At 39.6% G+C, this 12,664-nt stretch overlaps 3 protein-coding genes across 3 annotated transcripts; 1 reads left to right on the plus strand and 2 right to left on the minus strand.

Moving 5' to 3' along the window:
- Nucleotides 1-1,570: 1,570 nt before the first annotated feature.
- Nucleotides 1,571-3,485, minus strand: LOC124205230 (rRNA N6-adenosine-methyltransferase ZCCHC4-like). The gene is made up of 8 exons (XM_046602610.1): nucleotides 3,292-3,485; nucleotides 2,874-3,202; nucleotides 2,620-2,814; nucleotides 2,320-2,554; nucleotides 2,149-2,259; nucleotides 1,927-2,093; nucleotides 1,721-1,867; nucleotides 1,571-1,657 (listed from the first exon to the last, which is right to left on the minus strand). The coding sequence occupies exons 1-8, from the start codon at nucleotides 3,377-3,379 to the stop codon at nucleotides 1,583-1,585; spliced, it is 1,347 nt and encodes a 448-aa protein (XP_046458566.1). The 5' UTR covers nucleotides 3,380-3,485; the 3' UTR covers nucleotides 1,571-1,582.
- On the plus strand, nucleotides 3,439-6,442 carry LOC124205227 (protein PTCD3 homolog, mitochondrial-like). The gene is made up of 13 exons (XM_046602608.1): nucleotides 3,439-3,596; nucleotides 3,667-3,790; nucleotides 3,866-4,187; nucleotides 4,245-4,389; nucleotides 4,459-4,592; nucleotides 4,659-4,756; nucleotides 4,815-5,016; nucleotides 5,083-5,150; nucleotides 5,215-5,366; nucleotides 5,438-5,546; nucleotides 5,625-5,890; nucleotides 5,958-6,144; nucleotides 6,239-6,442. Exons 1-13 carry the CDS (start codon nucleotides 3,538-3,540, stop codon nucleotides 6,386-6,388), a joined length of 2,016 nt encoding a protein of 671 aa, XP_046458564.1. The 5' UTR covers nucleotides 3,439-3,537; the 3' UTR covers nucleotides 6,389-6,442.
- A 576-nt stretch (nucleotides 6,443-7,018) lies between these two features.
- On the minus strand, nucleotides 7,019-9,069 carry LOC124205233 (allatostatins-like). Its single transcript, XM_046602615.1, has 3 exons — nucleotides 8,897-9,069; nucleotides 8,114-8,572; nucleotides 7,019-8,026 (listed from the first exon to the last, which is right to left on the minus strand). Exons 2-3 carry the CDS (start codon nucleotides 8,560-8,562, stop codon nucleotides 7,651-7,653), a joined length of 825 nt encoding a protein of 274 aa, XP_046458571.1. The 5' UTR covers nucleotides 8,563-8,572; nucleotides 8,897-9,069; the 3' UTR covers nucleotides 7,019-7,650.
- Nucleotides 9,070-12,664: the final 3,595 nt, after the last annotated feature.

The raw sequence follows: 12,664 nt of genomic DNA on the forward strand, positions 1-12,664 counted from the left end.
ACGACCCCACCAAACCTGTTCAGACTGGAAAAACATCGGATGAAATAAATCCCAGCCCCTCCCATCAGGTGTCGACACCAGAACCCGAACCGATGGAAGACAAGACAATTGCTCGGGAGGATTCAGCGAAGGAAGGATCACGCGAGAAACCGAGAAAACAGTTTCGATTTTCCATGAAGTCTGCTAAACTACCAGTAGTGCATGGCGAATCTTCGTGCGTACAGCTTCTCAAATTTCGCACACTTACTGAGATCGAGATCGGAGATGAGATGGAGACCCCGGAAATGGAAGACCTTCCATCAGAATTTAAAGACGAGAAAAAATCGAATCGGTGGAGCAAACGAAAAAGCTACAACCTTAACACACCTGCTGTCAAAACACCTGCTGAGAAATCGTCCAAAGTTGTACTTTCCAAATTTTGCCGTCTCAGCGAAAATGCAATGGAGAATACAGCCGTCCAAATTCACAAGGAAGAAGAAGTAAAGTCTACGACCGTCACGGAATTTCTTACTCAAACCGGATTTTTGTTGGAGAAACCTCAGAAAAAGCCTGGTAAACTCCAACCGAAAAAAGAAAGCTATTTCTCTATCAAGTCTCTTCCGTGCAACCAAAATCTAATCCACCAACGAAACCACCATCGAAACGAACGACGTCACCTAAAATACGGAAAAGGGTTCCAAAAGAAGTGTCAGTGCATTTTCTGTGATTCCGCCTCACCGCTGTCACCCAAATGTCCCGAGTGCAGATCCGTTCCAGAATCTTCCAAGACCGAAAAGCCGACGCAGATACCCTTTGTGTGCAAGTGTAAATGGTGTCAAACGAAAGCATCCGTATGCAGCATGTGCGGGAGACTGATTAAGAAAACGGAAACAAAAGACCCGACGAAGATGCAAGATAAAGTGACAAAACCATTGGTGCAGCCAGACGTTGTCGAAGGTCGACTGCAAGAGGGGACAGAAGAACAGCGCAATTAATGCTTATGCGTATCTCCTTGTAACCATTCTACTAAACGGATCGTCAACGCAGTTACAACACGATCGTGAACGAAAAGTAGAGCTTCACAGTGCTATTTCTTTTGGCTTCTTACAAGGACGACTATATTGGATAGGTGCTGTTGTTCTGATCTTCACGATTATGAGTATGTAATTGGTTACTATGGAGATACTCTCAAGCAACTTTTAATCCGTCTTAATTTTCATGATATCATTCAATTAACTTTTCTGGAAAAATAAACACGATTCTTTCTAAAAAAAATTTTCCGCGCATTTTTTAAATTATTTTGAATAAGAAGTCTATGAAGAAAATTTTAAATCCTAGCAAATCTACATTAGTCAGCGCAATGTAAAAAAAAATAACAACCCTTTCAAGGACAATAACTATTAATGACCAATAATAGAGCGATATTATCCACCACTCGTAGTTGAAGGGTTACGCCTCAGGATTCTTAATCTTATACAACGGAGTTTTGGTTAAATGAATATTGATTAAAATACGCTATTATCTTAGTTTTTACGCTTACCTCCCACAGTTCGATCCAGATGAATAGACTAAGAGGATTGTAATAAAATCGAGGACAACTTTATTATGTATTTCTATGCTCGGTCACGGTCCATTTGGTTGTGGATTTCGCAATAGAAAAACTGTCCGTCTTTATTTTCTGTAATAAACATACGATAAGTTCTATTAGATTAATTCCATTGTAAATTTAACCAAGTTTTACCTTAAGATTAGCTACTTCTTTGGTTCGCTCTTGAAACAGCATACACGGATGTTCTGCTAAAGCGCATCTGTTGCATTTCACACAGTGAATCCAAGTGGGTTTCACGCATCTTTGGCATTTGACGCAATGTACATAGGTCCTTCCATCCTATGTAAATAAATTCTTGTGAAACAGGTGTTTTGAATTTTGCATCTTATTATAGTTACCTTAGATGTACACGAATTACAGCTCGAGCAATGTTTGTTTTCGGGACTTATCCATTTTTTACAAAGACCACAGTAGCGATATCCTTCACTGGCAGGTAACTTAAGTTTCTGCAAGTTGACGTTTGTAAATATTCGGACAGGAGATCCTTGCTTTCTCCCTTTAGGACCTTAAAGATGGAGTTAATAAGGTTCAACTTTAATACTATTTCAACCTATCGGTACCTTTCTGAAATTGGCTGTGATTGGTGTACTCGATTTTGTAGTCGAGCATAGCAAAATTTGGTAATTTATTAAGAATTTGAGACTCCATGAAATAGGGAAATATCCAAAAATCTGTTAGGAAGAAGTTATTAAGTGAATTATACTTTTAAATGAGAACAATAAATTAATTACTGGAGATCTCAGAAGACTTTACTCCATTCAGACGTTTGTACTCGCCGTCAATTTTTCGCAAGGTGTGCGCGATAATTTCCACTTTACCTCCAAACGGTGGGTCCATTACCACAGCCAAATTATTTTTAGCTTCTTTCAAAAACTGTTCATAAATGGAAAACCCTTCAATACCATTGAAAAAGTGGTGATTGAACATGTTGTAAAGTAAATATTCTTGGGGACCATAAAATTGACGCTAGAGAAAATAAGAAAACATAAGCAAAAAATTGGGATAAATTTTTTCTGTATAGAAAAACTTACAAATCGAATATCAAGGTCAAGCATCAAACATTTCTTGGAACCATCATTTCTCAGTCTTTCAAAGATTGTTGGGCAAGCAATGCAGAGTACATGATTAACTTTTGCATCTTGAAGCAACCCTAATATTACATTTATGGAGTTTTCAGAGAAAAAATACTGTGCTTCCTTTTTGGAGTGATCTAATGGATCTAAAAACTTGATTTAAAAATCTGGAATTCATATTAAGCAATATATCAAGAAAACATTTGTAATACCTGAGAAGGTTTTTTTAGTAGATCTTCTGAGATTCTTTTTGTAATTTGGTGATTAACATGTTTTTCGTCATGAACAAAAAGTTCCCCACATGAGTGACAATAGCTTTTATACTCCACAGACGAATCTGGTTTGTCCAAAATGTTTTCCCTGATGTAGTCTAGTTTCCTTGAAGTTGAGAGAAGTTGACTTTCCTTTGGCTCCTTTTCCTTATCGTTCTTCCAATCTGTTTCCAAAACATAGGCAGAACACAACTTTCGATCTCGATATGCCGAACATGCAAAAAATCTTTTGTCCACATTTGAACTTTTTTCAAATAGTAACATCGGTCCTGTCATAAAGTTGTTGAATACAAATTAGCAAAAAATTTTCGGAAGGTAAACAACTAGAAGAATACATCACTTTTCAAGAAATGCTTACCATGGTCACAAGAAGGCCGTTCCCCTAAAAAATCAAGCTTAATCTGAACTGAATCTCTAAACCCGTTGTCACATTGATTGTGTTTCATGGCAATAAATTATCGAAATCAATTACGTTTAAGCTTTTTAAAAAAACTGTAACTGGCTCACTACCTCTGCTAGACGACACGTGCAATCTAGCAGACTGATTTTACCGCGTCGTCTGCTCGGCAATAATAGTCAGCTCAAAATTGCCCGAAAATTTGGAATGATGTCTTGCCCGAACTTAAATTCATTAATTGTGCAGCATTTATTTAAGAATGGGAGGTAAAACTCTAAAGATTCTATTTCTACATCGTTTTTTGCATTTCATAACTTTTTTGATTGATTTTAAAAGATTTCATTCTGTATGGAAATCTGGTCGACCGGTAGTCACGAATAACAGACATTCTTTTAGTTCTGAGGCAAAAGAGATTGTAATACCTAAATATATTCCGCGGGGTCCCACAGACATATTAGAGGTATTTAAAATAAAATATTGCCCTCTAGTGTATTGTTTATTTATTTATTTATTTTTTTTTCATTTTAACATTTAGGCTTTGGCATCAACGGTTAAGAGAGACCCTACTGGTCCTCATTACAAGTTCCATGATGATCCATATTTGATTCCTGCATCAAATCATGCCAAGCGTACTTATGCACTGGCACAGGAAGCAGGAAGGAAAGCTGCCAGTTGGATCAAACAGGAACATGCCGATTTGTTTAATCAAAGAAATGCAGAGCCTTTTATTGAAGCCTTTTCCCCAGTTGAAAAGCTTACCGAAAGTACTCCAATGACAGAAGACTTGTTAAAGAAGTATATTAGAACCTCACAAGTTGCAAATGCTATCCATGTCTATGGAAAGCTTGATTCATCAGGTAATTTTTGGACTAGGGAAATTTTAAGCAAATAACTAATAATTTTTTTTTCTTCAGAAATTAGGTCAGCAACAAAGCAATCTTTTTTGGAGTTTATTTCCTTTTATAATGAAGAGGATCAATTAAGTGAAGAATTGATTGAAGAAAGATGGTTCAGAAGTGGGGTGAAAGGCATGAGGGACCAAGTAAAGAGTACATGGAAGTTAGTACACATCAACTATAAATGAAAATGATGTGCTGGAAATAATGCAAATTAATGATCTATAATTAGGAGCAATGGACTGGCAGAAAGAATTTTCAGTGGCTTGGACACAAAAACCCCAGAGGCTTATCATGCCCTGATTTGTGGAATGGTAAAGCACGGACAAGCTGTGGGTGCATGGGAGCATTATAATCAAATGCTAGGTATTGCTGTGGAAATTTTTCAAATTTAAAAGCAGTCGTAATTGTATTTGTTTTTCTTATGGTTAGCCGACGGTTTCCAACCGGATTTAATGACCTACAATAGTATTTTGAAAATAAGCGGAATCATCAGAGAAGATGGAGAATATATTATTTCATTGATTGACGTGAGTTTAAGTCTAAAAATTACCAAGTTACAAAATTGTAATGTTTTGGTCTTCTCAGGATATTCTTACAAGTATGGCTCATGCTGGAATAAAGCCAGACGTCCGTAGTTTGAATGCCGCTTTGCAGTCCATTTCTCGTATGCCAATAACCCGAGTAGCTCGTGAAAAGGCATCAAGATTGATGTCAGATTTCAAGTCTATTGGAGTTAAACCATCTTTAGGAACTTACACCTCCCTCCTCAAGATCTTCTGTCGAGATAGTAAACAGAAATAATCATTGTTTAATCAAATAAATTTTATCGATTCTTTCTCATTTCTCGAAACAGAGGGTCCAAGGAGTAACATTCTTATAGACATTGTTCGCAGAATTGAAAACGAAATGCCACCAATCCAAGTGAGAAAATTACATTTTCAACGCAATACATCTTTTACATTAGGCAAATGTTTTGACGTTTCAGGACGTAGAAGACGTCACTTTCTTTAGCGAGGCCATGAAAAATTGCAATTATCATTTAGACGACGTGCAATTGGCAAAAAGACTACACAGTCTTCTTTCCTCATCTCAGAACCAAGTTTTCATCGGAGATTCCTACAAGGAGTCTGTTTACTAGTATGGATTGAAAGACATTTAAAAAAGAATTCTTTTTTGCTCCAACCTCTCTGTTTTTATGAACATTTTAGTCGCAGCTTTCTGCTTCTTCTCAGCCGAGCTGAAGGTCCAGAAGCTTTTATGGAAATGTACCGTCATCTGGTCCCCCACATTTACACGCCCGAACAGAACGTGTTTGAGGTAAGATTTCAGTTGTTGCATTTCTCATCGGCTATTTGTGTGGATAGTAAAAATAAAAAAATTTTTATCTTCCAACAGAATGTCATCAAATCCATATCCAGTTCCTCGGCCATCCAATATGTTCCCGAACTGTGGAGCGACGCCCGTTATTTTGAATTGTCTGAAAGGGATTCGGTTCTAGAGGCTCTTCTGGAGGCTTTGACTTGCGGTTCAGGACCGGACCCTACGATCGTTATAGATAAAAATGACGTCGATCCTGTTTTAGCTACAGCTAGAGCGATCATGTCCCACGTCAATCAAGTTATTAAAACAGCCGAAGAGAAGGATCGAACCATTTCTTTGCGGTACTCTTTATCAGGAACTTTCTTCACTAACTTGCAATGATAACAAAAATGTCTTAAACATTTATAGGTGGACCGGATCGATGCTCGGCAATCTGATGAAACTTTTTCTCCAATACGGCGACTTGGACTCTGCGGATGAAGTCATGATTAAAGTCAACCAATTGAAGAATCAGTTGTCCTCCTACTTCCCGTTAGCAACGTTAAACATTTTCATTGAGAAATGTATTGAGCGCCAGAATTCCGCAACGGCTTTGGTATGCCCACCACTTCTTTTCTATGCATCGCAATAATCACCCAAAATTATAAATTGACGTATAACAAATATACCTTTTTTTTTCTGGGAAATAGATGGCGATTGACTACGCCGCCGAAATGGGATACGAAAACGTCACGACCATGGCGCAGAGAATCAGCGAACAATTAAAGCTCGACGAGAAGCAGCAACAGAAGCTTAGCAGCATCCTTAGTAACGCCCCCGCTCCATCAGAGGCATCTTAACAGACTTTGTTCTCACAGGTCTATCAATACAAATGAGGTCGTAGCGTGTTAAAAGTCTGCGGTTCTTCTTCGCCTAGACACGAGTATATAAAGTGATCTCAATTGCTTTTTTAAACGATGCAGCCAAGCACGCCCTTTGAAGGTAGGAAAGCTTTTACGACTTATCGTTATTCACAATATGCTCTTTAGAAGCCGCAATTATCGTTTGGTTGATTGGAGAGCACTTTCCTGTTCTATTAGGCACAAAGCTCGAGTCTTTTATTCTCCAAGGCGGATAAGTAATGTGGTGAAAGATGCGTTGGAAATTTTCAATCGATTGTAAGAACGAAACAATAGACGTCAAATCCCTTTGAGCTAGAAAATAATGAAGCTGCGGCGTGAAAGTTTTGTTTCCATGTTTTATCCGAATGTACATATAGTCGTAACACCCGAACTAGTTTCCAACATTTTGAACAAAAACTTGTGCGACATTTACATGAGGAGGCGTCATGACGTCACTTTTTCCGTTTGTATGATTCTCGAATAAAAGATGAACCCGGCGCTTTTTACAAAGAAACAACGTACACTACCCCCCTACCACACTCGCAAAAGTCGCAATAATAAGGAACCGTTATGTAAATGTCTAGCGAGTATTCTGGAGACTCCGCGTGGGAGGACGTGTATATTCAGATATTATTTCACCCTATTATTTTTATCAATGGGAAGTAGCTTTTTCGTGTTTCACATCACACAAGTCGACACACACAAGTTCCTTTTTTGATAATGTATGCAGTCGCAACGTTTTTTCTCGGTCAAGAAGCTCAAAGTAAAATACCAAGCGTTCAAATATTATAAATTCGGCAGAAATTACGGAGAGTGGATAGGACAGAAGCAAAGCAAGCCTATAACATTCTATGGGATAAAAAGGGAGGAAAATGTCAAGGATATTTTTAGGTGTTGGTTTTTTTTTTCAACATTGACGTCGGATATGTATTTTTTAAATAAGACTCCTATTTTTTTTCATTCAATGTTTTTGATATATTCACATGTTGGAATTATCAGCAGATATTAACGCAATTCATGAAGAATGATGTTAGGAGTACAAACTTTTAGTATTTTCCTTCAATATTTAAAAATGATGAAATCGGGAAACGGATAAAAGAGAAAATGGATAGTATTTAAAAGACTCGTAGGATATGGCCGTCAATCCTTTTTTTTCTTTTTTCGTGGAGCGGCTCATTTCATCTCGGCGCGTCGTTTTGTTTTTTTAGTTTATTCTTTTTCTACTTGCCCAGCCCGAAATTGTAGACTGGCAGCCGTTTACCGAGATTTGGAAGATCGTGTGCTGCAGCCTGTTGATTAAAAGTGCGTGACTTGCCGAAACCGTGAGTATTCGCCCTCGCCAAATTGGACATGAAGGGCCCGCCGTAAAAAGCCGATTGCAAGTGGCTGGGGAAAAAGGCCTGGTGTTGTTGTTGCTGCTGTTGTTGTCCCGCTGCCATTTGAGATCGTTTATTGACATCCATGATCTCTTGAGAGTCGTCCTCTCTCCCTTCGATGTCTTCCTCCGTATCGTCGAATTGCGAATATTCTTCGTCGTTCTGCCACTGATCCAAATCGTCGTCTTTCAAGTTGCGTTTGCCCAGTCCGAATCCGAATCTGTAGAGATACTACCGTTAAATCTCTTGCGTCTAGAATACGTAAGAAAGAGCCATTTGTCAAATTAGCGAAATATATAATAAGTACCTGTCGGGTCGTTTGCCCAATCCGAAGTTGTATTTGGTAGGATTGCGCTTTCCCAGTCCGAACGAATAGGGAATTTGCTGCGGATAACTCTTGGCATTGCCGGCTCGTTTGCCCAGTCCGAAAGAATAAGGATTGATCGAGTAGCTTCTGCTTGTCCGTTTGCCAAGTCCGAAGGAGTAGATGTTGAGATTGGGATCGCCGGTAGGATTGCCGCCAAAGGATTTGAAGTAGCGGGCTCGTGTAGCCATTCCATCAGCGGTCAAAGCCGAAGACAGCTTGTCTTCGGTGGAGGCAAGACTCTCAGCTTTAGCCTGAGAGTCACCAGCACCACCCACGGCTTCGATTACCGACGAATCGTTGTTAACGTCCGTGCATTGGGAAGACTGAAGGAGAGCCACCAGCAGGAACAAGGCGGTCGACAGGAAGAGCATTTCGTTTTTCGGCCGCATCAATTCGAATCTGCGACAAATTAAGAATTTATCTTTTTTTTTAATTCTAAATGAAGATCTTTTGTTCTTCCTTCAAGAGTTCTCCTACGTCACAGTCTTTTCTAAAAGCCGTCAAAGACTTACGACGTTAACGAGATGTATAGAATCATCAATATGGCTTGTTGTGACGTCTATAAAGGTTAGCAAATTGGACTTTTCCCGCCCCCCGTTTGACAAATGAACCGTATTGACGAAAACCAGGAATGCGTATCACAATCAAAACGCCCTTGTCCGCCTCCATATACTATATCACAAATCTTATAGCCACACATTGAAAATGTCTATATAGCCTTACCGAGAGAAAGTGTAGACGATGACACACGAACGCGTACAAGATTGCAATCACTTTTTGGAAGAAAAGGGCGGAGGGGTGATAGAAAAGAAGAGACGAATGATGCCGGAATTCCTTGACACGCCGAGGTTTGTTGTATGTATGGTTGATCCTGAAAACGACTCGGTTGGCCCATGCCAGCATCCGGGGCTTTTATACCGTGCGAGTCGCGTGCGGATGGTCTATAGCAACGCCTCCTTCTCTATCGAAGATTTCCCGGGTGGTTTCAACCTGCGCGTTAAGCGTCTCCCGCCGTATCGTCAGCGTCTCGGGCGCTTAATTGCCGGTGACGATGAGAAGAAGCAACTGCTTATTGCACAAAAAGAACTTGTGTTTGCCACACACATCTTGATGCCTGTGTATGTGGAGGACGAGCTGAAAGTGGATTCGCGTGTCGTGATTTTCAGACGATTCTCTTAAATTGACTGTCAAACAACTCTTCTTTTGACTCGGTTATTCCTTTCAAGTATAGAGACTTTGACCTCCAATGTCCAAAAGAAAATTGTTCCTAACTTTTTGGGCGAATCCAACAGTTTCGCCATTGGGAAACGCGCAAAAATTCGGAACATATAAACGTCGTCATTCATCTCACTTGGTAACAAGTTAGGTAACCAAGTCTGGCGAAATTTTGTGTCCTCCATCTCAAGTCATATTTCATCTTTATTTTAGCAACGATCGAATTTACTGTGCTTACATAGACTGTTGGAAATATCCTGGACTGAACGACGCCTATAATATGGGCCTACCAATGTAAACGTCTATAACTAATAACGCTTTTCTCTTGTAGAGAGTCGTCGTCGCTTTGAACTTTTTCACTGGTCAATAGAAGCCGCCGTCCAAAGTCGAACTCGGTTTGTTTGGCCGGAAACTCTTCCAGGCTATTTGCATACGTTGTTGAATAAAAAAAAAAGACAGAGAATAGGTTTATAGTACGGATTAGAAAACCACGACGAAAACGCATAATAGATATTCCGGGGAAAACGTGCCGGCTGAGTCAACATCAGAAATGATGACGCGCATAGAGAACGACTGTATCTACGGACTTTTATTTTTATTTTATTTGCTCTGATTTAATAGAAGAAGAAAAAAAAGGGTACTACTGTTAAGTGGGCAATTCGTGTATCACGAAAGGTCCGTTGATGGCATTATAGCTAATAATCGGATGTCACGTCTACAACATCCCTACTGAATAATAATTAGGAAGAACAGGCACCTCGACATGTCCACCATGTTCTGCCAATTTGGCTGCCGAGATGCATTTCAGAATAATGCAAATCAATTTCTCGGAGCGAGCCTTTAATACGATCAAGGCAGCAGCAGCAGCCAAACTGACTTTGATTGATGAACAGTATACCAGCCGGCTGCCGCATTCAGCCGCGACTTTTATTATACCGAAAACGAGATAGTTGAGATTGACAGACGGGGGTCTTATTTACCACCTCTGACATGCAGCACACTATAGCCACGCATAAAACGGCATCGTTAACAAATTCTATTGACTATATACTGGGTGTGTCCTTTTTTTATTTTTTTGTCACCCGCGCTGGTCACAAATTGGCTTGAATAATAAGATTTCCCAGCTGGCCTTTTAGGCCTATACGTACTATCCGTTTCATCCAAACGCAATCCACGTGAAAGAGTTTTTACGAATATCAGCTGCTATCTAGTCTTTTTGGTACGTCACGACCCATCGCCTTTTGTTTTTTCCCCATCACAAACAAATTCCCGATAGCCGCGCTCTTTGATGGCCATCAGGGGATTATTTGTTTAGAGTTTTTCATTACGCAAGAGTATAGCTAAAAGAAAGGGGAGAGAAATTCGCGCAGCACTCTGGAAGGTTTATTTAATCAAGTTCACTTAAACTTTTCGAGTTTGCTCTTGTTTGAACCCACGTGAAACTACTCGAACATTGAACGTAGATGAAAGACGCGTCGTCAGAGTTTCGGTGTATTCCATCCCAAATGGGAGTCCGCAAAAGTTAGACTTCTGCGTGTACATCTGTACCATTTGATGTTTGAAAATAATTTGAATATTCGACCCTTAGGATACGTACAGAAAAGACTGCGTACTTATGTATCAAAGTTGGTGGTCGTCGCCCTGTTGTATATAGTCAAAGTAGTAATGTCGAGTGAAACTTCGTGACATGTTGAATGCTCGGGCGTATATCACTCCAAGTCGTCAAGTCATCGTTAAGAGGCGCCGTGATGACAACTTTTGTAATGCTAGACAAAAGACTAACTATACCACTGACCTTTTTATACTGTTGATAATCCAAATTCCCTTTTATAGATCAAAACATTTGTGACATTTTATGAAATTTTGCGGCTATAGTCGACAGTCAGATGACTTGTTGGTTTGACGTCAAACTCGGGAGGTGCAGTTGTAGAAATTAGATTATTGAAAACTTATTGGCTATCGAAGGTTGTAAATCGCTCACGGCCATAACGTTGAATCAAATGCAGTTTATAGCCTTGTATAGTGATTTATACGTATGTGTCAAGATTTCTTGACTGTATATCTATTGACCTCGTCGATCACATTCACTGAGACTGGCGTAATTCAATAGCTCATCGTTGGCGGTCGGCGGAGCTTTTGACAACCTTTGTCGTTTTGTCATGTCGAATAGCCCAGGCTATATCGACGTCAACCTCCGCACATCTTGCCATCTTGATTAACGTTATTCGATGAAGAGATGACAGCCAAAAAAGGCGGGGGTCGGTTAAACGATGCGACGCTCAAGACTTGTTGTGCTCCAAGCCATCGGAATCACTACATGACGTCACGCACGAGCCTGAGCATTTTATCACGACGGTAAGTTTCGTCCATTTTTCACGCTTCTGATGTCGGTGATTGCTAAACTATTTGTTAATTAGATTCTAAATTTGCTCCGTCTGTTTCATTGATTATAAGCTTTTTTACCAAGTGATTCTCATTTCCATTTTCTTCCACGAGTTAATAGCCGCGGCTGATGTGTCGCCGTTTAATCGGCTCAAGTCAATTACAGTAGCTGGGAATCGTGGCGTGAATAATGGCGGTAGAAATTCTGGCGAAATAATTTATTCATGTACACTTTTTCACGACTCGTTTACATTGACACCCACGTCAAATCAGATATCACCCCGCCGTTCTATCAATCCTTTTTTTCGAAATTTCCTCACAAATTTTAATAATTAGATGGTGTATCAAGTTATAAGTTCACGGTCAAGCCGAATGGTCGAGAAATTCGGTATTACCACGAATAATAATAGGAATACCATAGGTTACAGTGTACAGTACACGTACGCTATCTGATAGGCTGCACTTGTGTAGACTATGAAACATCAATAAGTCACAAGGAACCATTTTGAAAGGTGAAATGTTGAATGGTGTTCCACTTTAGTAGCATTGGTTTTGATTGATTTAGAATCGCATGACTTCATGGGACGACTGTATACACACTCGATTCAATTTTCGTGGAGTTGACGTGATATAAATATGTCGTAACAGAGATTACGTCTGCTGATGTCGCAGATACCATTGAGGGATTTATTTTGAATGTTTACTAAATAAAAAAAATTAAAAAAAGTAAAGCTTTTAACAAGCTGTCACTGTCAGGAACAGTAGGCCTTGGCTATACGTCGCGTGATTGTGACTACATTTCTTCACAGCTATAACATAAAACGTCGCCTATGATTTTCTCACGTGGAATGAACAAGTTCTTACTGAAAATGCAATTAGTTTGAAGCGCTGAGT

This window comes from Daphnia pulex, chromosome 10 (assembly GCF_021134715.1).
Source record: "Daphnia pulex isolate KAP4 chromosome 10, ASM2113471v1".
NCBI lineage: Eukaryota > Metazoa > Arthropoda > Branchiopoda > Diplostraca > Daphniidae > Daphnia > Daphnia pulex.